The 22,365-nt window shown below is 40.2% G+C and overlaps 1 protein-coding gene across 1 annotated transcript in view; it reads right to left on the reverse strand.

Moving 5' to 3' along the window:
- Positions 1–1,615: 1,615 nt before the first annotated feature.
- The window catches only part of LOC135112913 (titin-like), a 190,835-nt gene continuing 170,085 nt past the window's right edge, over positions 1,616–22,365 (reverse strand). Inside the window, exons 79-108 of the mRNA XM_064027865.1 lie at positions 21,544–21,672; positions 21,267–21,419; positions 20,937–21,109; positions 20,237–20,581; positions 19,518–19,685; positions 19,069–19,187; positions 18,429–18,608; positions 17,823–17,907; positions 17,330–17,498; positions 16,870–16,979; positions 16,328–16,555; positions 16,115–16,210; positions 15,784–15,876; positions 15,494–15,615; positions 15,149–15,303; positions 14,793–14,956; positions 14,403–14,538; positions 13,843–13,966; positions 13,540–13,705; positions 13,129–13,417; positions 12,888–13,024; positions 12,301–12,454; positions 11,710–11,760; positions 10,232–10,537; positions 9,789–10,094; positions 7,422–7,526; positions 6,844–7,041; positions 6,254–6,459; positions 5,429–5,528; positions 1,616–2,909 (exon numbers count right to left, since the gene is read on the reverse strand). Of these exons, the coding sequence (XP_063883935.1) occupies positions 2,719–2,909; positions 5,429–5,528; positions 6,254–6,459; positions 6,844–7,041; positions 7,422–7,526; positions 9,789–10,094; positions 10,232–10,537; positions 11,710–11,760; positions 12,301–12,454; positions 12,888–13,024; positions 13,129–13,417; positions 13,540–13,705; positions 13,843–13,966; positions 14,403–14,538; positions 14,793–14,956; positions 15,149–15,303; positions 15,494–15,615; positions 15,784–15,876; positions 16,115–16,210; positions 16,328–16,555; positions 16,870–16,979; positions 17,330–17,498; positions 17,823–17,907; positions 18,429–18,608; positions 19,069–19,187; positions 19,518–19,685; positions 20,237–20,581; positions 20,937–21,109; positions 21,267–21,419; positions 21,544–21,672 (4,958 nt within the window). The 3' untranslated portion in view covers positions 1,616–2,718. The remainder of the gene's footprint in view (positions 2,910–5,428; positions 5,529–6,253; positions 6,460–6,843; positions 7,042–7,421; positions 7,527–9,788; positions 10,095–10,231; positions 10,538–11,709; positions 11,761–12,300; positions 12,455–12,887; positions 13,025–13,128; positions 13,418–13,539; positions 13,706–13,842; positions 13,967–14,402; positions 14,539–14,792; positions 14,957–15,148; positions 15,304–15,493; positions 15,616–15,783; positions 15,877–16,114; positions 16,211–16,327; positions 16,556–16,869; positions 16,980–17,329; positions 17,499–17,822; positions 17,908–18,428; positions 18,609–19,068; positions 19,188–19,517; positions 19,686–20,236; positions 20,582–20,936; positions 21,110–21,266; positions 21,420–21,543; positions 21,673–22,365) is intronic.

The following is a 22,365-nucleotide window of genomic DNA, read 5'->3' on the forward strand; positions in this document are numbered from 1 at the left end:
AAGGATGATATATATATATATATATATATATATATATATATATATATATATATATATATATATATATATATATATATATATATATATATATATATATATATATATATATATTGTAAGATGATTAGGGATTCCAAAGGGGAGGGAGATTAAAAGATTATGGTTAAAAGAAAAAGATGACAAGGAGATAAGTGAAACAGATGATAGATGAAAGATAACTAGATATGGCAAGAAGAGAGATGAAAAGATGATACACTGAGTAAGAGATAAAGAGACGAACACATTACAAGATAAAAAAAAAAAAGAGCAAGAGAAGAATAGGTGAACAAATGAGATGAAAAGATGATACATGGAACAAGTCACAAAGATATAAACGCATAACCAGATGAAAAGAAGATAGACAGAGGCAGTGATGAAAAGAAAACATAAGATGAAAAAATGGAGAGAGATAGAGGTGACAAGATGAAAGGATGACTTACTTTATGATGTCAGCCTGGTCGACCTTCCTCGCCTCAATGACGTAGGCAGTGAGGTCGTCGCCACCCAGGTCCATCGGAGCGCCCCACGACAGGGTGACGCTGGTGTGGGTGACGCAACTCACTACCAGGGGACCCTCAGGTGGGCCAGGTTCCACCACCACACCTGTCACACACACTTGTCACCCAAATACCTTGTAAATCGCGACAGAATGTTTCTAAATCCGTAAACCGAGACAGACTACTTCTAAATCCAAAACACTCCATAACATCTTCCTTGTGGCATAGATCTCAGCTCTGGTTTCACGTTAATAGATTTTATAAGGTTCTGCATAATTTAGGTACTTGGTAACTCATCGTGTATTATTATTATTTTATTATTATTTTTATTATTATTATTATACCTTATGCAAGTTATGAATTATGTGTTATGTTTGATTCTGCATGTTTAATTAGCTTTTAGACCTTTCTTTTATCCAGGTCTTGTTATATACTAGTTGCCGATCACACTTGCATTTTCTTTAACATATTCTGAAACATTTATCTAAATCAACTTGAAAATGACAGCTTATATATGCATGCGACATTACCATGGTTATATATGTTTTAGTACAGGGGAACATTAATCCACATTACATATTCACAATAATAGCTTTTATAGTATCTGCCAAGGTCTCTAGGCAAGACCTTGGTGTCTGGATCAGAAGTCTGGGGCCTAATGAATGTTATAACCAATGCAATATTTTATAGGTACATGTCTCTTTATCATTACATATATCTTTCTTGTCTTAGTGCTGTATCTGTATTTTATGTATAGTCAGATATCATGTATTATTAATTTAGATTCAGAGTCCAGGCCACCAAGTAATGTATGCAGTGCAGCATGACTATTACTATGACCTTATGATGCCTTAGTAAACTATCTATTATTAGCAGGGACTGCCACATGTGGGCCTGATGGCTTCTTGCAGCTTATGCTTTAATAAGAAAAAACATAAAATTTCCATTATACTTTTAAGTCATATATATTTTTTTCCACCATCCATATCATTGCATAAAGTTTCAATGAGCTGAGCTGTCTGTCACATTTCTCATCCAGTTGTCTTAGAGAGGGTGTGGATCATTACAATGAAAGTCACACAATGATCTAAACAGTTTATTCCCAATCTACACAACAAGCTTGATAAGACCAGCAGGTCACCACCACAGGGCCACAGAGATGGTAAAGTAATAAATAGCAGCAGCGTGTGGCCAGCCTGAGGTGGCGCCTACTGGCTTGTGGTAATGTGGTGGTGTGGCACAGCAGGTTACAATGCCACCACAGTCGGACCAAATGGATGTTAAAGTATTCAGCAGCAGCATGATACCTGATCCATGGCAACCATTATAATCTGCTGGCCACACCAAGGATTTGTTTTTTTGATAATGAATAATGCAACACAAGAAAAAAATCAACAGATGCTTTTGTGTGTCGGCACAAGGCCAGCTTAGGAAAATTCTCATATCACAGTACATTCACAAGACATCTAATAATTGTATAAGGTGTGTATATATGTGTCATAGTAAACTACATACTACAAATAGCCCATGCTCAGGTGCTACTAAAACTCTTGATTATATTCCCTCCTGCAGCGTGGGTGGGACGGGACACCTACACACAGTACATACACAGTACATACACAAAATAGGGATTCCTATATCAAATGTCGTCTAGGGTTGCACAGCCACAAGGTTTTGGTCCACGAGCTGGAATTTTGGCCCATAGAGGCAGCAGACGCACTATGAGCCACAGACTATCACAGCCAGGAAGCTCCGAGTCTGACATTGTGTGCACAGGTGAACGTCTCGGGATGGTGATGACTAGAGTAGTGCCAGACCAGAGTTTTCCTGCTGAACCTCGGGACTCAATACCTTATGGTGGACACTTTCCTGTCAACATGCTTCTGGCCACCCACATATGCATGGGTGCCCGAAGTGATAATATCAACAGAGTCGAGTGGCTGAATTATGATACATTCATCATTAAATAGTAAATACAACTTCGGTTCGGAACATTCTCCATATCAGGAATGAAACTCGATGCAAATGCACGACTTGTCCTAAGAAGAGACAATTCTCTTTTGTTGATAATACAGAGAAAGACAAATTCAAGATAAATTAAAAGAAAAATTTCCAACAGAAAAAGAAAATGACTAATCTACAGGACTCATACATAAATAGTAGAAAACTATCTGGGACCTATCGATTACTTCTCACTATATTTATTCATCCCACGATGCCAGACTTTGAAGAAGTACTCGTCCCTATTCAAGAGACGACCACGGGCATAAGAGTAGATGTCGGCATCCATGCCTGCCTCCCGCATCCAGGAGAGTGTCTCCGTGGTGGAGTAGGACAGGGAGGGAGCATTATCATCCTCTGGCAGCTCTGTGAAGTCTGCACAAGCACCAAAGTGTTACAAGAGGCAGGCCCTCCACCCTCACCATAACACCACAACACCTACCTCACCTAGGGCTGACTAATGAAGCTTTGTGGCAAACATGAAGAAGCATACAGACTGAATAATAACCTGCCATCACCTTAAATACTAAAAGGGTGTAAAGCAAACATCCTAATTTCATCCTGGGCAAATGACCACACACCAAACCAAACCAGCTCAGCATGCATTTCATATGAAAGGGATGGGCTCTCTCTCTCTCTCTCTCTCTCTCTCTCTCTCTCTCTCTCTCTCTCTCTCTCTCTCTCTCTCTCTCTCTCTCTCTCTCTCTCTCTCTCTCTCTCTCTCTCTCTCTCTCTCCCTCTCCCTCTCCCTCTCTCTCTCTCTCTCTCTCTCTCTCTCTCTCACACACACACACACACACACAAACATTAGGATGGCATTTAACTATTTAGATAAAGAAATGATGAAGAAAATTATAACAAGCATGATACATCCTAAACTGGAATACACAGCGGTAGTTTGAGCTCCACACAGAAAAAAAGATATGCAGAAACTGGAAAGAATATAGAGGATAGTGAAGAAGATAGTACCAGAGTTGAAAGGCTTACGTTATGAAGAAAGACCTGAAGAGATGGGATTACCAACACTACAAAAGAGAAGAGAAAGAGGAGATCTGATAACAATGTACAAATCATTAAACAATATAGAAAGAAAAGACAAAAATTACTTGGTACCACAGATAGGAGAGGGAGAGAGATGGACAAGGGGCATGGGAAAAAAATAAAGAAGAGTGGATGTTCAAGTGACATCAAGAAATGCAGCTTCCTGTATCAAACTACTGAAATCTGAAAAGATTTGAAGGAAGAGGTGGTTGTGGCAAATAGTGTACACATGTTTAAATAGAAACTGGACAAATGTGATTATACAGACAGGACTAAATGAGCTTTGGCTTGTGCCCTGGACAATGCAACTAGATAAATACAACTAGGAAGTGTAGTAGTCAGCATGCTCAGCTCACAATCAAGAAGGCCTGGGTTCAAGTCCTGGGCGCAGTGAGACAAATGAGTGAGCCTCTTAATGTGTAGCCACTGTTCACCTAGCAGCAAGTAGGTATAGGATGTAACCCGAGGGGTTGTGGTCTCATTGCCCAGTGTGTTGTGTGTGAGTGATCTCAGTCCTACCCAAAGATCAGTCATTATGAGCTGGGTGACCAGCAGATGACTGTAGGTGGATGAATGACACACACACACACACACACACACACACACACACACACACACACACACACACACACACACACACACACACACACACACACACACACACACACACACACACATTTACTTCTCTCTCTCTCTCTCTCTCTCTCTCTCTCTCTCTCTCTCTCTCTCTCTCTCTCTCTCTCTCTCTCTCTCTCTCTCTCTCTCTCTCTCTATCTCTCTCACATACACAGCCTTCAAGTGGCAATGAGTAATAAGCAATGAGTAAAGCCCCTGGGCAGGAAATGTGACAGCTCAGTTCATCAGTTGTTACACCAGTTATCATTTGACCATGGATGGATTAGGACTTCTTTCAATAAGGAGCCAGCTGGAGCTGCAACATGCTGGGTGTGTGGGAGGGTGAGGATTGTGGCATGGGTGGTGGGGAAGCTTTATGGGGACCTCAAGAAACACCAGCAATATGTTAGCGCTCTTTCAATTAATGCACTTGCAGATCTTCATTAGTTGGATCAGAATGAAAGATCAATGGGGAAATGATCATGTACATCAGACTTCATATTAATAAGAGGGTTTGAAGCAATATCAACCTGAAAAAAGATCCATGCAGTGTGCAGAATTACTGTAACAAATGCAGCACTTTAGAGAAAAATATGTAGCTGGTAAATTAGGTCATAATAAGGTGGCAGAAAACAAATAGCAAAATACCTTTAAAACACTGAGTAATGTAAATCCTACTCTAAATCTCCTCCTTCCTACATGCCTCCCTGCATAGGATGGTTATGGCAGAACACCTAAGGATATTTTATCCATATGTATATCTTATATTTATATCAACCTAAGAACTTATCTGGGAATTGTACCAAGACAATAACTTACCACCAAAACCCTACAAAACACCAAACTGGTGTGGCTGTCTTATACATCACTGAAAATTTAAAATTTCAGGAACACAAGTAGCAAGTGATAAACAAACTGATTTAGGTGATTAATGAAAGGAAAACTCATCTATTTATTATCAGGCTGATGTCCCCCTTAAAGGAGGGTGGCCAAGATAAAAACAGATCTCATCTCATTGTGGGAATAAAAACACAAAGGAAGGTATCCCTAGTCCCTTCACTCCATCCCTTTTTAGTCACATTTTACGACATACAGGGAGAATAGTGGCAGTATTCTTGCAACCTGGCCATGGAGTGAGACCAGGCCTGTCCCCTACCATAGGGAGTGCTGGGAAAGTGAGAATAAATAGGGAGGTACTAATATAAAGAATGGAAGAAGGATGTGGGAGATCCACTTACCATCTGGCCTGATAATTTTGACAGGTTCCTCTGTTTCCAGGGGATCGCTGGCACCCACTTCATTGCGGGCGAATACTCGAATGTGGTACTCGTGCTCCTCCTGCATGGACAGAGGCAAGGCATGCCAGTGAGCAGCTCAACTTACAGTGGAGGCAAAGTGATGAGTTTTTCCATGCCATTAACTAAAATCAAATTTGCTTACCCTGATAAATTATGACCCAATTTATGAGGATTAGTGATAGATTGACAAATGGACAAAGAGTGTTTCTTATCATCATATCACTCTGAAAGGTAGCATACACTCTTGTCATGTGCTAGCTTTGGTCTTTGTTCCTCAAAAGCCATTTTCTTCCTCAAAAAGCAAGAATAAACTTATTTCAAATCACGGGCCAAAGGTGCAATCCTGCTGAAATGCTCCTACAAATGTCCAACATGTACAAATGAAAAATAATATGTATTCTCCATGCAAAAACAGTGACACACATTTACTGAATTCAAATATGCCCAATTTCTCTGCCACTTCCATGAGTAAGAAAAGCATAATTGCAAGGAAATTATTTGGTATTCTTAAGAAGTATCAAGAATTTTACCATAGTTCATTTTATGCCATTTCTGTTAGGGTATTTATTAAATGACTACAATATATCGTCAACTCCCCCATGAATTTATCATAAATGAGAACTGTATGAGCAGGTGAATTCACATCTTAATCCTTATACAATAATTGTAGCATTTGTTCTTTCCTTTTACTTTCAATACACATTTTTCTTCAACAAGAGACAGTACGCCCTTTCCCTTTCCCTCCCCCTACAGTCCTCCACTCACCTGCAGCTCCTTAATGTGTAATCTCGTAAAGTTGGCTCCAACTTGCCCAACCTCAATCCACATAGTTCTCTTGATGTCTCGGATGGCAATGATGTATCCAAGCAGTGGTGCCCCACCATCACTCTCCGGGGCGCCCCACTCAATCATGAGGCTGGTGGGGCCCGTGGGTCGTGCTTCCAGAGGGGCCGTGGGAGGTGATGGGGGTGCTGAGAGGGTAAGGCAGCATTATCACTATGAACCATACAGAGAGTGAAACTACAATAGGTGTCTTTAAAAGCAAGCACTGAGAATATGCTGATAGATTTGTTTCTCTCAAAATTCTAATTTCTTCATTATAAGCCAGTGTGAATGCCTGTTTCTCTATATGTTTCATAGATGCTCTCAGTGCTAAGCCTGCTTCAGCTCTTTTATGGAGCTTGTTTATTTAGAGTTGTGAAAATATACATTACAAACAGCACGGGGTTATGGACTATATCATATACTCAGCTGCACTCAGCACCAATTAGGAACAATAACAATAGCTTTATAAGTTCTTTCTGCTATATTACTGAGAAAATAGTTGCTTCCCTACAGTACTCCATCAAACTTACTGGCATGAGTCTTTAGCCTGACTTGCTCTGTCATGGCCGGCTCTAAGCTGCGGCCAACAGGGTTCTCAGCAAACACTCTAAACTCATATTCAGATTTCTCCCTCAGGTTCTCCACACAGTAGAGGGTGACAGAGGCATCAACAGAGTCCACCTTCTCCCACCTCTTCTCACTGGTCAGTCGGCGTTCAATCACATAGCCTGTCAGGCAACACAGTGTCATATTCTTTTTACATCCTTAAGTTCAAACACCTGGTGTTACTAATGAGCAGTGCATGATGGCAAAGAGAAGTGATGTATTCATTACCATAAAGTGTATGTCATCTTCCTGACAGCTGGAAACCTCACCTTGAGTGGTAATACATACTGTACTCACAGCTGAACCTTCTTCCTCTCTGACCTTGTGTGGGGTGTGTCTCCCTCACTGTCTTCTCCACCATCTTACATATAATGAACTTATGGATATAAAAGTTATGTTGCATACAAGTCCTGTGAAATATTCCTACAAATCTACATCTGAAAGCTATGATTCCACTAATGTAACTCCTGAAGATGGAGTAGGACTAGGAAGCAGGTCTTACCTATGAGGTCGGCACCACCAGTGGAAGTGGGTGGTGCCCAGGCCAGCGTCACGGTGCGGGTGGTGATGTCTATTACCTGGAGGTTGTTGGGCTTGGATGGTGGAGCTACAGGGGAATAAGATCAAAGTGATGAAATGGCAACACTCACTCACACTTGAGTCTCTTTACTTCAAGAAGATATATATTATTGCTTTTCTTTCTTTCTTTTTCTTTTGGAGCCATGATGGGTTAAATTAAAATGGCCTTTAATAGTTTTAGTAAAAAATATTTAGCCAAAAAATTTTGCATGAAGATATTATGCAGAGCTAAAGCCAAGTGAACATATTTGTGAGTAGCTTTCAGTGTGATGAATTAAAAGCTTCATAATTGTTTTCTTCTTTACATTTTCAAGAAAATAATGATTGATATTAGTTGAAAAAAATAAAGAAGCAATTTCTATGTGAGTTCAGGCACTCAGCACATCACTAAGCAGAGAGAAGCACAACTGAAAACATGAAAAAATAACCTCAAACGAAAACATGAAAAAACTTGCCTCAAGCAAAAGCACAAAAGGAAAATAAAAAGAAAAGAAAACATCATTCCCGGGCAAGAGTTGGGTCATGCTCGGTGGTCACGTCTACAGCAAAGGTTAGATGCTCAATCACGGCTCCAAGATTTGCCCTTCAAGACAGTTTGGTTCCTCAGGAAAGTAAAATTTTGTATGAAGTTCATACAAATGTGGAAATGGAGACATTATATCAACAAGAACAAGAGGTATTATGCCCATATGGAGCCACCAGGGGCGTGTGGTGTGCCCAGGGGGGCCAGCCTGCAGGTGTGGGATGTGAAGTGCCTGCCACTTGTGGGAGGATGTCACAGGTTGTCTTGTCATAAACCAGCTTTACATTGCTCTTATACCCAAAAGAAGCAAGGTTCACTTGTTTGAAATTGTCAGTAACCACTGAGTTGAGGTGTGTCCTAAAAGTGAGCAATGAACAGGCCAGTCACTGTTCAAAGCTTCTGTTATATTTTTTCATTTGAATGTTGCTACCTGCTCAAGAGATGAGTTCTGGGATCACAAGTATTTGCTGTCAACATTCTCCATGAGAGATATGATTCTCTAGGTTCAGGCCTCACGGGTAATAAGTTGCCATGTGTACTTTATTTTTTTCTTTATGATAGTAAGAAAGAGATTTTTATGAACTAAAGATTTAGGTTAGTACTGGATGTCATTCAAAATATGGTACACATGTCCAAGCAAACAGATGCTCCATAGCAATTTATGTAAAAACAAATCTGCTTCGTTATTCAGCTTAAAAACATGAAACTGTTTGCACAGCATGAATTTTAGAGCTGCTGAGTTATGGCTGATATTTCTTTTTTATTTTATCAGTGTTCACCTACTAAACATATTTTATTACCTCCACATCTATGAAAGCTGACACACAGAGAAGTGCCCTTTAAGTTGTAACACCAATCAGGTAATTTCAATCTTAGATTCCATTTTATTATAATCAAGACAGAGCTTTTGGAAAGTTGGTTAAAATACTTGTTCTCCTGACGTTTTAAGTCTAAAGATGAGATGTATATGAGCAAATATTTGGTGACAATGGAAGTAGTTATCTGCTATAATGCAATGTGAACCATGAATGAGCACTTTCTGTAGAGCAATAACACAAAGATGACAACTGCCTTCCCCTTCATCTTAGAGCAGTATGTTTGCCTGTCCTGAATAATGTAATGCATGTTAGCCTCAACTTGCCTAATCTAATTTTCTATTGGATGAACTAAAAACTTTGATCAGTCATGTCTAGTGTTAGAGCAAGGAGACTTCATGTCCACTAAGGAGTGATGAGACTGAGTATGAGAACCACTGGGAGGTGTAGGCCACTGAAGGGGATTTGTGCCAGCTTCTTGGTGTACCACTGGATGCCCAGAGAAGTTAATGACTCATACTCCTGGTCTGTTGCTGCCCACCATTAGGGAAGCAGCAAGAACACAGAGTCATGGCACTAACCCTATGGAGATCACGCCCTCATGCTTGCCTCACGTCATGCTGCCTCTCTACGGTGGTGGTGCTGCCACGGGTCAGCTAAAGTGTTTGGTGTGTGGTCATGACGTCAGTAGGTCCGGTGACGTGACGACTGTGTGGTGTGGTGCCCCGCCCTGCCGACCAGCCTCCGATGTCATTGTTAAGGAAGTCAATTTAATGTGCAATACAGAGAGAAACTAGTGATGGTTTGTATGAATATCAAGGGAGAATTTTGTACAATGCCTATGGACTGCAAGGAGGCCTCTGGTGTGCCGTGCTTTGTATCGGCAGAGCGACTGTGTGTGTGTTCCTGCTAGCTCCACGTGGGCAGTACCCCAACCACGTGCTCTACTCACTGATCTTCTTGCCTGCTGTGATAGGCTCATCTGGCTGGAGTGGTGGACTCTGGCCCACAGCATTGTAAGCATACACACGGAAGAAGTATGCAGTTCCCTTCTTGAGACCCGTGACGTCTATCTCAGTAACTGGGGCTTGAGTCTCACCAACCTTACTCCAGGCCTTTTTGGTTGACTCTCTCTTTTCAATAGTATAATGAGTGATGGGTGAGCCACCATCGCTGTCGGGTTCATCCCAATGCAGCAGCATGGAGGACTCAGTCACGTCACTCACATCAAAAGGCCCAATGGGTGGACCTGGTTTGTCTATGAAGAGGCACATTGTTTAGTGGAACATGACACTGATATGCCACTTTGTATGTTTATGTTATATCATCTCATATTCATGATTACATAAGAAAATATGCAAAGAATACAATGATGACCACTAGAGGAACCCTTACCGAATGGACTCTTGAGGAGAATGTTCTCAGCTGCCTCCAGAGCATCGGACACGCCTATTGCATTGACGGCAAACACTCGGAAGAAGTACTCATGGCCTTCAAGTAAGTCCTGAACCATGTAGGACAGTACGTCTGGGGTGACCTCAGCCACCTTCTGCCACTGCTTCTGAGTCTTCTCCTGCTTCTCAATAAAGTAAGCAGTGATCTTCTCTCCTCCATCATTGGGAGACGGCTTCCAAGTGAGCTTGAGGGAGGATGTTGTGATGTCACTGGTCTCCAGGGGACCCTTGGGTGGATCTGGCCGCTCTGTTAATAGACACACATGTTACAACCACTTTCTCCATCACTTCCACCTTTCTTGGGAAAATAATAGAGATTTCACTCCCTGCAGAAAATAGCTAAGAACAAAATTATGAGGAAGAAAACTCTGATTAAAGGAAGGTTTTCATTACATCATGTTCACTGCATTTACTGTGACTGTCTAGTACTGCTGATAGAATCTCCAATACTTGTGTGGTGGAAAATCATGATGTATGACTGACAAAAAAAGTAATAGATTTCTGATGTGAAATCTGAAATAGACTAGAATCACTGATGTAGAGAGAAAATTACTGAAGCACTATGTGATCTACATAATTCAAAACTCATGCAACAAAAAGCCTTCAAGAAATATCTGAATTTTACATATGTACAGATCATGATTGGCTACTCTGCCAGCTGAGCTGATCATGATCACATTACAGCTGTAGAGAAAGAGACAGTGAAAATAAAAGGCACCCAAGAAAATTACTTAAAAAATGCAAGCCCAACCTTTTGTCATAAGTTTTCTATAGGTAAGGGAAATAAGTGATGCAAGTTTGCATAGTTTGCCACTTTGTTAAGACTAAGTTATGTGCAACACCTCAAGTGTTCCATGTGGAAGAGAAGAGGAAGGTGACGTAAGTGTGTGATGTGCCACTTAGCTAAAACCATAATTATTGTGAGCAATCTGCTGTGACCCAGCATAGAGCAGTGACTCATGAATACTGTATGCATTAGTTGCCATAAACAAAGCTTTGGCTGCATTGTGTGTTTCTATGTCATAAGTGATGAATATACAATTTGCATGAAATTAGAGTATCATGTGAAGCAGATGGGACAGAACTGTCACATGCTTGAAGTTACAAGAAGACATCCATCAATTAGGTTATGCATGGTTTCAATGAGAAGAATATCAAAGCCTAGTAATATATGAGGGACTTTGATCAAGTGTTGTAGGCAGCCACAGCATGTGTCATAGAACAAGTAAGTGTCCTAGTCTGTGTATTAGTGTACTTTCAAAAGCTGCATAAGCATAATGAATTGAAAGTATACTGACAAGTGCTCAATTAGTGCTCACCAACTGAAGCAGTAAGTTAGTGAATGGCCCTTATGATGGAGAGTGTTTAATACAAAAATAATGAAGCAGCAGCAAATGTAAACATCCAGCAGTGTATTACCCCTTGTGCATTCATCCTCACTGACTTCAATCTGGGACTCCTGTTCTTCTTCTGTGTGTGGTGGTGGAGACAAGTGTATTAGGAAGTGGAGGGGAAGGGATTGGTCCACAAAGAGAGCAGGTTACCTCAAGACTTGTGAGCAGAACATGTACAACAGACTCCTAAACACTGAGCTTGCTGATTACTTGATTATATATAACTGTTAGTTCTATAGACAAACAATACAGTCATTATGAAATTATTAGTCTAGGATTGTATGATACATACTGATTAATGTTCTTATTTTAAGTTGCAATATGCATATGTAAATAGTTTATAGATTGTCATGACAGTTCATGATTAAGTGACATGGTTATTTTTTTCCATTACTTAGTTTAGCTGACTCACAATAAGTCATATTATATAAGCACATAGGTCCAAATATCCACATAAATATCAATGAGCAGTCTAGTATGTAAGTATATGAATACAAAAGCTATCCTGGTACAGCTCTGCTCCAATATTAATCAGAATATCAGTAACGAATAAGGCAAGGAATATAGGTACTTGTGATCTGAACTGGCACCTTGATCCAAAGTGTGCATAACTTACCCACAACTCTGAGGTTGAAGCTTAGCTGTGCCTTTCCTGCAGAGTTTTCAGCAGTGACAGTATAGACGGCTGAGTCTTCAAGGGTCAGCTTATGAATGGCAATGTCTGTGGAGCCTTCAGACTCCTCAGTGCGGATGACAACATGGCTTGTGGACTGAGGAGGGAAAGGAAAAAACAGACCATGGGGTGTGATCCATAAACATGTTTATCATCTCAAAAACACGATGGCCCTATGGTCACATGAATGCAAGAATTGACTGGTTGATTAGATACATGTAAAATTATCATGTCTGGAATGTAAGTATCAAGTTTGACACATAGTTATACTCATTGCAGTACAATACAATTGTGTAGATGAAAGCTGAGGGAAAATGCTCTCTACATTTTCACAAGAGTTATGTATTGCAACATTCACAAGAGTTATGTATTGCAAAATTTTCATATTCTTCCTCAACTGCAAGATAATGTGATGTGAAGAGACTGAAATTCAGAAAGCTCATTGCATGGAAAATAAACCAAGATGAATATGAAAACAAACTGGACAAATACTGAAGCTGAAGTGAAGCAGGAGTGGCATGAATCCTTACCTTGAGTGACTGGTCGTTGCGGCTCCACTTGATGGTGGGCTGTGGGTGGCCAATCACTTGGATGGGCACGTGCCACTTCTCATCCACACGTAGACGCTGGACTTGTTGTTTCTCATCAAACTCAAACCTCGGAGACTCTGTATCAGAAATCATGATGAAATCAAACAGTACAAAAAGGGCTACACATTAACTAAAATATCAGTGACACATCACATGAACATGACACACATACACAACTGACCTTGGATAACAACCGTGGCAGAGCACTCAGCCATGCCAGCTTCATTACTAGCACGGCAAGAGTACATGCCGCCAGAGCTCTCATTGGTCTCCTTGATGGTAAAGGTCGCAGTGAAGTTCTCATAAGAAGTAATGCCAGTGATAGGCTTGCCATCCTTCTGCCACTCAATTTTAGGCAGGGGGTTGGCAGTGACCACGCAGCGCAGGATCACCTCCTGGTGCAGGCCAGTAACGACAGGTGTCAGCTCCTCCTTCACCACAGGAGGCTCAGCTGTCTTGGGCTCACAGACCTGAAAGAAAGAAATTTATACCATGAGTAGAGATTTTGATCTTATACACAACACATTGAGATCCTAATTCTCAACACTCAATAATGAAAGTCATAGAACACAAAAAATATATGGCTTCTTACCTTGACAGGTTTAGAGGCATCAGATGGCTCAGATGTGCCTATTTCATTGACAGCAAACACTCTGAAGCAGTACTCCTCCATCTTGGTCAGCTTGGTCACTGTAGTCGTGGTCTCTGTGATTTTCACTGTCTTGTTGAAGACTACCCACTTCTGCTTCTTGGTGCTCCTGAAATATACATAACAAGCAATATAACTTTTTGTTATATTGCCATTCTGAGAATCAGGGTTTATACATTCCTGGAAGACTAAAAGTGTGAATCAGTATTGACTATTCAGTGCCACCATGTTTCTGGCAAAACTCACTTGTATTCAATGATATAGTTGGTGATGCATCTGCCACCATCTTCCTTGGGCTCAGTCCAGTGCAGAGTGACGCTGTCATTGGTCACCTTCATGGGCTCAGGAGTACCAGGCTGAGATGGTTTATCTGTGCAACACAAGACCAAATCATGCCAGGAATGTTGATGATGAGGTATTTAAAATCTAAGTGTTAAAATAAGTATGTCTGTTTGTAAGATAATGTACTGATATAATTCTATGTAAAACAACATATTAAGTTTAGTATTAATTTTCTATTGGCCTGGTTTATGTAGATGAGGTGGGAAGATAATGCTTTTGGGAGTTAATTGTAATGTGATTGGTTGCATCATTCATTTCGATCAATATTTCATGAACTACAACTTTCTTCTCTTCCTATATCCTAATTCCTAAACCTGCATACAGCAACCAATATATAAGACAGTAATACCAACAATATTTATCAACAGTGGCATGGCAGTAAGAATTCTGCTCCACACTGTACTGTACTTTTTTTTTTGCTTTTTGAAGGACTTGCTACATGCAGAGAATCCTGAGCCACTTACCAAGCAGCTTCACAATGAACTCAGCATGAACAGTGCCACAGTCATTGCTAAGCTTGAGCCGGTACTCTCCACAGTCTGCTTCCTCCACTGTCTTGAGTGTGATGTAAGCCTCAGTCTCATTGATGGTTGGCAACATCTACAACAAGGAATAGCCATACAAATTATCCCTCAGCATTCAGCACAGCCTGTTTGTGATAATTGAGTCCTTCAAATATATAGATGACTTAAATACAGTCCTTTCCAATATCTTTACTGATGAAGTTACTAGGTGCTTATTATTTCATATCTTGTTGTATTTTGTCAGATACTGATAATAAGGATGAAAATTAAAACTATTAGTTTTAAACAACAGAAAATAGTGCGTGCTTCTTCATGTGCAGCTGCTCTCACCTTGCGGGTGCCATCCTTGTCCAGTGGCTGCCCCTTGTGGGACCAGGTGGCAGTGGGGATGGGTGTGCCAGTGTAGGGCACTTTCAGGGTGACGTCAGTACCCTTGGTCACCACCACCTCCACCTTCTGGTACTCCTTGTCAATCTTGGGAGCTGTCTCCATTACTGTGAGGGAAAAGTGTTGTTATTAGTATACATTCATACTATAGCACATCATAAGAACATAAGAAATATGGGAAACTGCAAGAAGCCATCAGGCCTACATGTGGTAGTCCCTGTAAGATTACATCTTATACAACTGTAATGAATTATGCAGCCAAGCATTATTAATAATTCCACATTCACTTTGATACATACTGATAACGTTCAGTTTGCAAGAAGTCTTTAGGTTTCCAAGAACACAAGAATACTCAGCAGCATCAGATTGAGTACAATTCTTGACAATCAAGATTCTCTTCTTTCCTTCCTTCTTGATGATGTATTTGTCTGAAGGCTTGAGCTCCTCCGTGCCCCTGTGGATGATCATTATGTCAATAAAATTTCATGAAGCCAGTTTTTGACTCTCTGTAATACTGTATATGTACAACCTTCTGATTTTAGTCATTAGTCATATACTTAGTCATTTACTAAGTAATTTTTGTGTCTGTCATTTGGAGAAGATTATTATTAAAGTTTAGTAATCCTCAAACATCTGTGACTTACTTGAACCACTTCACTTCACTGTCCTTGGTGATTTCCACCGTGAAGGTGATGTCAGACTTATAGTTGACGTCCATCTGGCCAGGCAAGCCCTTGGAGAAGTCACCTTCCACCTGTAGTTCAACCTGTAGGATTCATTATGGCATATCAGTATTACACATTCCTGCATTATATTATAAATTTTTCATCCTTTATCATATAATATTTACTGTACATCTTAATATTGGGAACTAAAACAAAGTTTTACCCACACATGTCATCAGTCTTGAGAACCTGTCTAGTGGAAGACTCACCTTGAGAGTGGCAGAGCACTCACTCTTGCCAACCACTGCCCGGTAGGTGCCACTGTCCTCTAGCTGGCAGTTGTACACCATCAACCTCTGAACCTGCAAACAAACACAGAGATATGTGTGATTAGTAAATGTTCTGTTATGTGGGATCATGTTAGATAATGCTGGTGTGAGGAAAACATGAAGACTAAATCCAATTTAGGACACCTGACAGACACAGGATTTCCAGGGGCACTTTCATCGTTGGAGGATATTTTCAGAAGGGATGTAGCATAAGAAATAAATATAAATGGATAAAATAAGTAATTACAATGAAGCCAATGAAACAAAGTACCTTGCCATCAATGGAGAGCTGGTAGTGGTCGGAGAATCTGATTTCCTTTTCCTCCTTGAACCAAGTAATGACAGCATCACCCTTGGTTAGCTCAACCTGCAGAGAAGTATGTTATCAGTTCCTGGTAAGAGCAGCAAACTCTCATAAAGAAATCTTCACAAAATTATATTTAAACCTTTACCAGCATGTAAGTAATAGCCTCAAATTCCTCACCTCCATTGTGGCCCTGTTGCCCTTGGAGACAACTTGGTCCTTCATCTTCCTAACAATCTCAGCAGGCAGCTCACGGACAGTGAGTTCAGCAGTGCACTCATGATCTCCCAGTGCACAGGTGTACTCGCCCTCATCAGAAAGAGTGGCCTCCTTGATCACCAGCTTGCGCACCTTGCCTTCAGTCACCAGAGTGAAGCGCTTGTGTTGTTCCGTGATTTCCTCGCCATCCTGGGAAAAAAAGGTTAGGCATGTCAGGTTTTGTGAATTGATACAGACACTGCACAAACAAAGAAATATATCCTGGAAAATGCATCCTACTACTGTATACAATATCATGGAAAATGCTCGAAGTCAGCTGCAAAGAGCTTTATTTTTGTGAATACAGTGAATTACTATATTAACATTATAAAGTGTATCTTGTGATATCATTATGCTCTTTAAACACATGATTTGGAATGCTTTACACTGAAAGTTGTCGAGCAAAAAGGCTGTACACATTTCTCAGATGATCCATATCCTTCAAGATGAGAAGCTAAACACACCTTATGCCAGGTGACTGTAGCCTTCTCACTTGTGACTTCCACCAGCAGGATGGCTTCCTCCCTCTCCTGAACCTCCACGTCCTGCACTCTCTCCACGAAGTCATCCAGTCCTGCAACATCAGAGGGCCAATCAGTAAATATTTCATACTATACTATATACATTTTTCTTAATATTATTATTGCATTTTGCACGTTTGCATTAGATTTCTGAAACATCAGTTGTATGATAGAGTAGCACTAAATTATCTTGTACTGAATATAATCATGAAATAAAGGTACATGTCTTTCTTTAACTTTTATACAGTAAAAAATAATAACGGTAACACTATAATACAAATTCTTCCACTCCAAGTTCATGTATTGATAAATGCAGTGGACATATACAATAAAAAAAATGTATCTAATAAACTGATACAGATATCTCTGATAACATGATGAAATTTATGAAGGCAATATACACCTCTGACAGTAAGGTTGCAGAAGGTGGTTTGGTCATCAAAGGTGCATTTGTATTTGCCGGTGTCATTGAGGGTGGCCGAGTGGATGATGAGGCGGTGAGTGAGGCCGTCCTGCTCGATCTCAAACGTCTCATTCTTCTTAATCTCAGTCTTGCCCTTGAACCACTTGCACTGAGAGTTAAACATGGTATAGATAAACATTCTATCTTACTGACTTATTTACAAACCATGAACTGAAAGTTCATATGATGCAAATGGTTTTAATGTAGTAGTCTTGGTCTATATATATCTCATAAATATAGCATAATTTATATTTTGTAAGTGACTAAAGACTGACTTTGAACAAATTTCCTAATGAACACCCAACATTAACATAAGGGCAACTCACTTTATTATTATCTGACTGATTTACTCACACACACACACACACACACACACACACACACACACACACACACACACACACACACACACACACACACAGTGCAAGCTTACCGGCTTTTCCTTGGAAGTGCGACACTCCAACACAACCTCTGAACCCTCATCCACTATGCAAGATTCCAGACCTCTCTTGAAGGTGCTGCAAGTGAGAGTACAGGTTAGGAAGCAGCAGAGTCTTGCTTACCACTGCTTGAACCAGTCAGTGGTGCAAGTAATGCACAAGAAAACAACAGGTTAAGACATACAAGATAAAGTAAAAACATTCATAGAGGTGCATGTGCTTGTGAAGAATTAGTCATTGCATAGAAAAAAAAATACATTGATTAACTCTGCCTTTGACAGAAAGGCAAGAAAATTTATGGAATATGATAACATATCACAAGTACAGCAATGAAAATGTAAATATTATCTATGCATATAGGATGGCATTCATAAAAGGAATTTAGTCCAAAGAAAAAAGCAAAGATGAATCAGTGAACATGTAAATTGTATCATTTCATGTCCACTCTCCTTTTCTGTACATACACATCACTGATAAGACAAGAAATTAATTATCTGATATAATTAGGCAAACATTTCAAAGTAAGTGTGAAAACCCAAAACAATTTAAAATGGCCTTCCATCACTATAAAAGTGAAGAGTTCCAAGATTCATACTTACACAAACTCTGCCCCAACTGTAATATTAGCCGTGTGCGAAGCCTTGCCAACTTTGTTAGTAGCTGTGCAAACATATTTCCCAGAATCTTCTTTGGGCTGCACGTTGCGAATTTCAAGTACAGCCAACTCATCTTGATAAGTCATGACCACATTCTTCCCCTCCTTGAGTTTCTTGCCATTCCTGCAGTAGCAGCAGGACAAGTGGCCAAGTGAGCACAAGCAGTGGGTTAACAAGTCACATCACTTTGGGGAAGGTAACATATTCAGAGTATTTTGTGATAAAACAAATTTAGTGAAAGGGTTAAGGAGTTAGGCAAATACACTGTTTAGAGTGGTCAATAAAAAAAAAGCCAAATAAAATAAGTCAGAGTGTTTTAAATCAAATATAACTGCAAGCAATGGATGTATTAACAAAGTCAATGTGTCTGCATAATTGTGTGAGAAACAAAACTTAAGGCTACTGAATATATAATAAAAAACAAAGATATGAAAGCTACTAAAGATACCAGCCATTAAAAAGAAAGGAAAGCACATGTCAACCACAAAAAACAACACAAGGGTGATGGCCTAAGGTTGAGCCGTGAGATCCTCCAGGTGAGAGGGGAGACAGTGAGGATAGAAACAGTGGCTGATCATCTCACCTGCTCCATGTGACATCCGGCGATGGGATGCCATGGATCTTGGCCACCAGGCGGATGGTTCCCTCAGACTCCACTGTCTGGTCTGGGTACCTGTCCTCAAACTCAGGAACTTCAGGAGCCTACAAGAAGAACTGTATTAGGATACAAGCCAATAAAACTCTTAATGTAAGCTATGCTGTGATTGAAAATATGACTCCTATACAATAACTTTTTTCTTAAATAGTTTTGAATGAGAGTAACTAACAAGCAGACTAGGATTTTCAGCATTCTACTAATACTGTAAGGTGAATTGTACGACTTGTAATGCAAACTCTAATGTGATTAAAACTTTGAATCCTGTACAATACCTTTTCTCTTCGTATTTCCAAATGAGACAAACCTATAAGCAGACTAGGCTTCTTCACATTCTTCCAGTACTGTAAGGTGTATTGTAAGATATGAAAACTGACCGTAACTCTGAGGGTGATGTGGTTCTTGGCCTCTCCTTCACGGTTCTTGACGGTGATCTCATAAAGACCTTCATCCTCCTTCTTGGCTCCCTTAATGATGATGATTGAACGGTACGCATGAACATCCTTCTGTTTCACCAGACGGATTCTTGGCGACTCACGAACAACCTGTGGAAAGATGACAATAGTAACCATATTTGTATACAGTGATTTGTATGAAAAATTAAGTGAAAATATAATAACTGTTTACTTTAAGTCACTAGTTTGTTAGATTAAGATGCTGAAATCTTAGATAGCAAAGGAGGAATCAGTTGCCAGTTTTAAACTTGGAGAATACACTGGACCATTTAAGTTACACTGGCCAATCACAGTTATGAATAAGAACTCCATATGTTCAACTTATGAAGATATAAACTTATGATGTCACTGGTTAATGCATACTGCCACAGCCAACAGGGTAATGGTGGCAGTGTTAGTTGAATGGTTATGATGATTTTGCAACCCTCTGATCCTGAGTTAAGCAACAATTCCACCTCTCGCATGTCGAGGTTTTTGTTGAAGGTACTCCAGTAATAATCTCAAATGATCTAAGCTTAGGCTCTTTTTGTGCACTTGGGACCTCATTTGTCCATAATTCCTCTGTATAGTTACACACATTTAAGTGACAATTTTAAGAACTTATGTGAGCTTAAGTTTATTTTGTGCAGTTGGGATCTTACCTGTCCATCCTTCCTCCATATGATTTCAGGTTCAGGAATGGCAACAAGGCGAACATCCAACTCCAGCTGTGTTCCCTCCTCAACTGTCTTCACCGTGGGCTTGTTGGCGAAGGTTGGTGGAATGCCCTCCATGATGTCACACACGGAGGACTCCCTGCTGAGGCTGCGGCGTGAGGCAATCATGGAGTCTGAGCCATGGTCACTGATTGGTCCCTCCACTACAAGTTCAGCTGAGGAGGTGATATAGCCAGCCTGGTTCTTGGCAACACAAGTGAACAAGCCAGCATCCTCAGGGAAGACTTCCTTCACTACCAATGTTGCTGTGTTATCATCAGAATAGAACACCTGTAAATACAAATAACCATACTTAATATTCCTGGACAAGTGATGTAAGAAAGCAATACTTTCTCATATTATGGGAACAGAAAAAAAAAAAACACTCAGTATTCCCTCACACAGACATGAAGGTGATGTATGAAGGTAATGTTTTCTCATATTCTGATAACATTTAAGAGAAGAGTGATGGACAAGAACATGTTAGCTTGAAGAATTCACAAATATATTCCTTATCCATCCTCTTACAGTCTTAGGATCATATCTTATTTGTAAGTGCATCACCTCTGAAACTTCTGTTCAAGGTGGTATGTGGCTCTGAGGATTAACTAGAGTTGTTCTTGTACAAAATTAGAGTCCGCATTACCTGGAATTCCTCGGACGGCTTGATGATGGCTGTCTGTCTGAACCAGGTGACGGTGGGGCGAGGAGTACCCTTGATCTTGCACACAAACTGAGCTTCCTGACCATCCACCACAGTGACTGGCTCCAGCTTGGTCACCATTTTGGGCAACTCTGATTTCTGTCCCTTCTTCAATTCTGCAAGGAAAAAAATAATGGTGTGTTAAATGTTGTATTGCTTTTGAATCCAGCTAATGTAGAGATCTGTGGCTCAACTTGGAGTCAAATTATAACGTTCCTCTTTTAAAGAAGAATCAAAATGCCTCTACACACAGCACAAGAACATAACACATACTGTCAAAGACTGGAAGTTTATTGGCCTTCTCTTCAATCTTCTTCTCAACATAATGTGTGTAGGACACTTCCTCAGCCAGTAGCTTGGCTGGCACATAGCCTTCCTCCAGTGTAAGGTGCTTCTTGACGAACCACCAGTCGCTGTTGGTCATTTCTACAACACACAATAACAGCTGTCTAGTGGATGATTGCAATATATGTATACCACAACAAAATATTCATCAGAGCAGCAAAAATGATGGTCAAACTTCACATAAAATTTTGTTTCACTGACTGACCTTGCACATACACCTTCTCTCCCTCCACAAGGTGCATGGCGTTCTCCTGCGTGTTGTCAGCGATGTAGGTGGCTGTTGCTCTCAGCTGGTCGCCAGGCTTGACTGAGAGGGGTGGTGGGATTTCCAGTACTGCAAGAAGTAAGGTACATGTCATTTCATCATTCACTTCATAAGCCAACAAGTGGACACTCGAGCGGAGAGAGGAAGGAGATCTTGCTGGCTGCCGTCACAGTAGTGGAGAGCATGAAACTTACTGAAGGCTTGACACTCAGTTTGACCAAATACAACGAAGGAAGTTAGTTTAGTGATCTGTTAATTATAGGATGTTTGAGAAGTCATCATATACCATCATTGTTTTTTATCATTTCTTTCCTTAGAATCCTTCCATGCAGGAGATCTATGACAGTAGTGCCCACAGGATATTCTAAACATATTTAATATTTTATCTGAGCTATATAATTAGCTTCTCAAGTATCCTTTTCTTCTACATATTGATAATAACACATGTAGACAGCATGTGAATTTATTTCAAAGTCAGTTCACCATGACATCGATATATGTATGTTTCATGGTGACAAATGATAAGAAGAGATGTTATTGTGTAAGTAGTACAATATGTAGCAAACAAATATTTTCATGTGAGAGAAGCATGAAAAAAATAATAAGTTTGTGCTGTATCAGTTTTGCCATCACACAGAATGTATAGGATTTCAGTAATGAGGGAGATGGTATTGACTCATCAGTGTATGGTGAGTCTCAACAGCAGTGTGGGAGATATCAAAAGTGACTTACAATATTTGTCACTTCTTCAATTATATGCCT

Source organism: Scylla paramamosain, chromosome 24, assembly GCF_035594125.1.
Source record: "Scylla paramamosain isolate STU-SP2022 chromosome 24, ASM3559412v1, whole genome shotgun sequence".
Taxonomy (NCBI): Eukaryota; Metazoa; Arthropoda; class Malacostraca; order Decapoda; family Portunidae; genus Scylla; species Scylla paramamosain.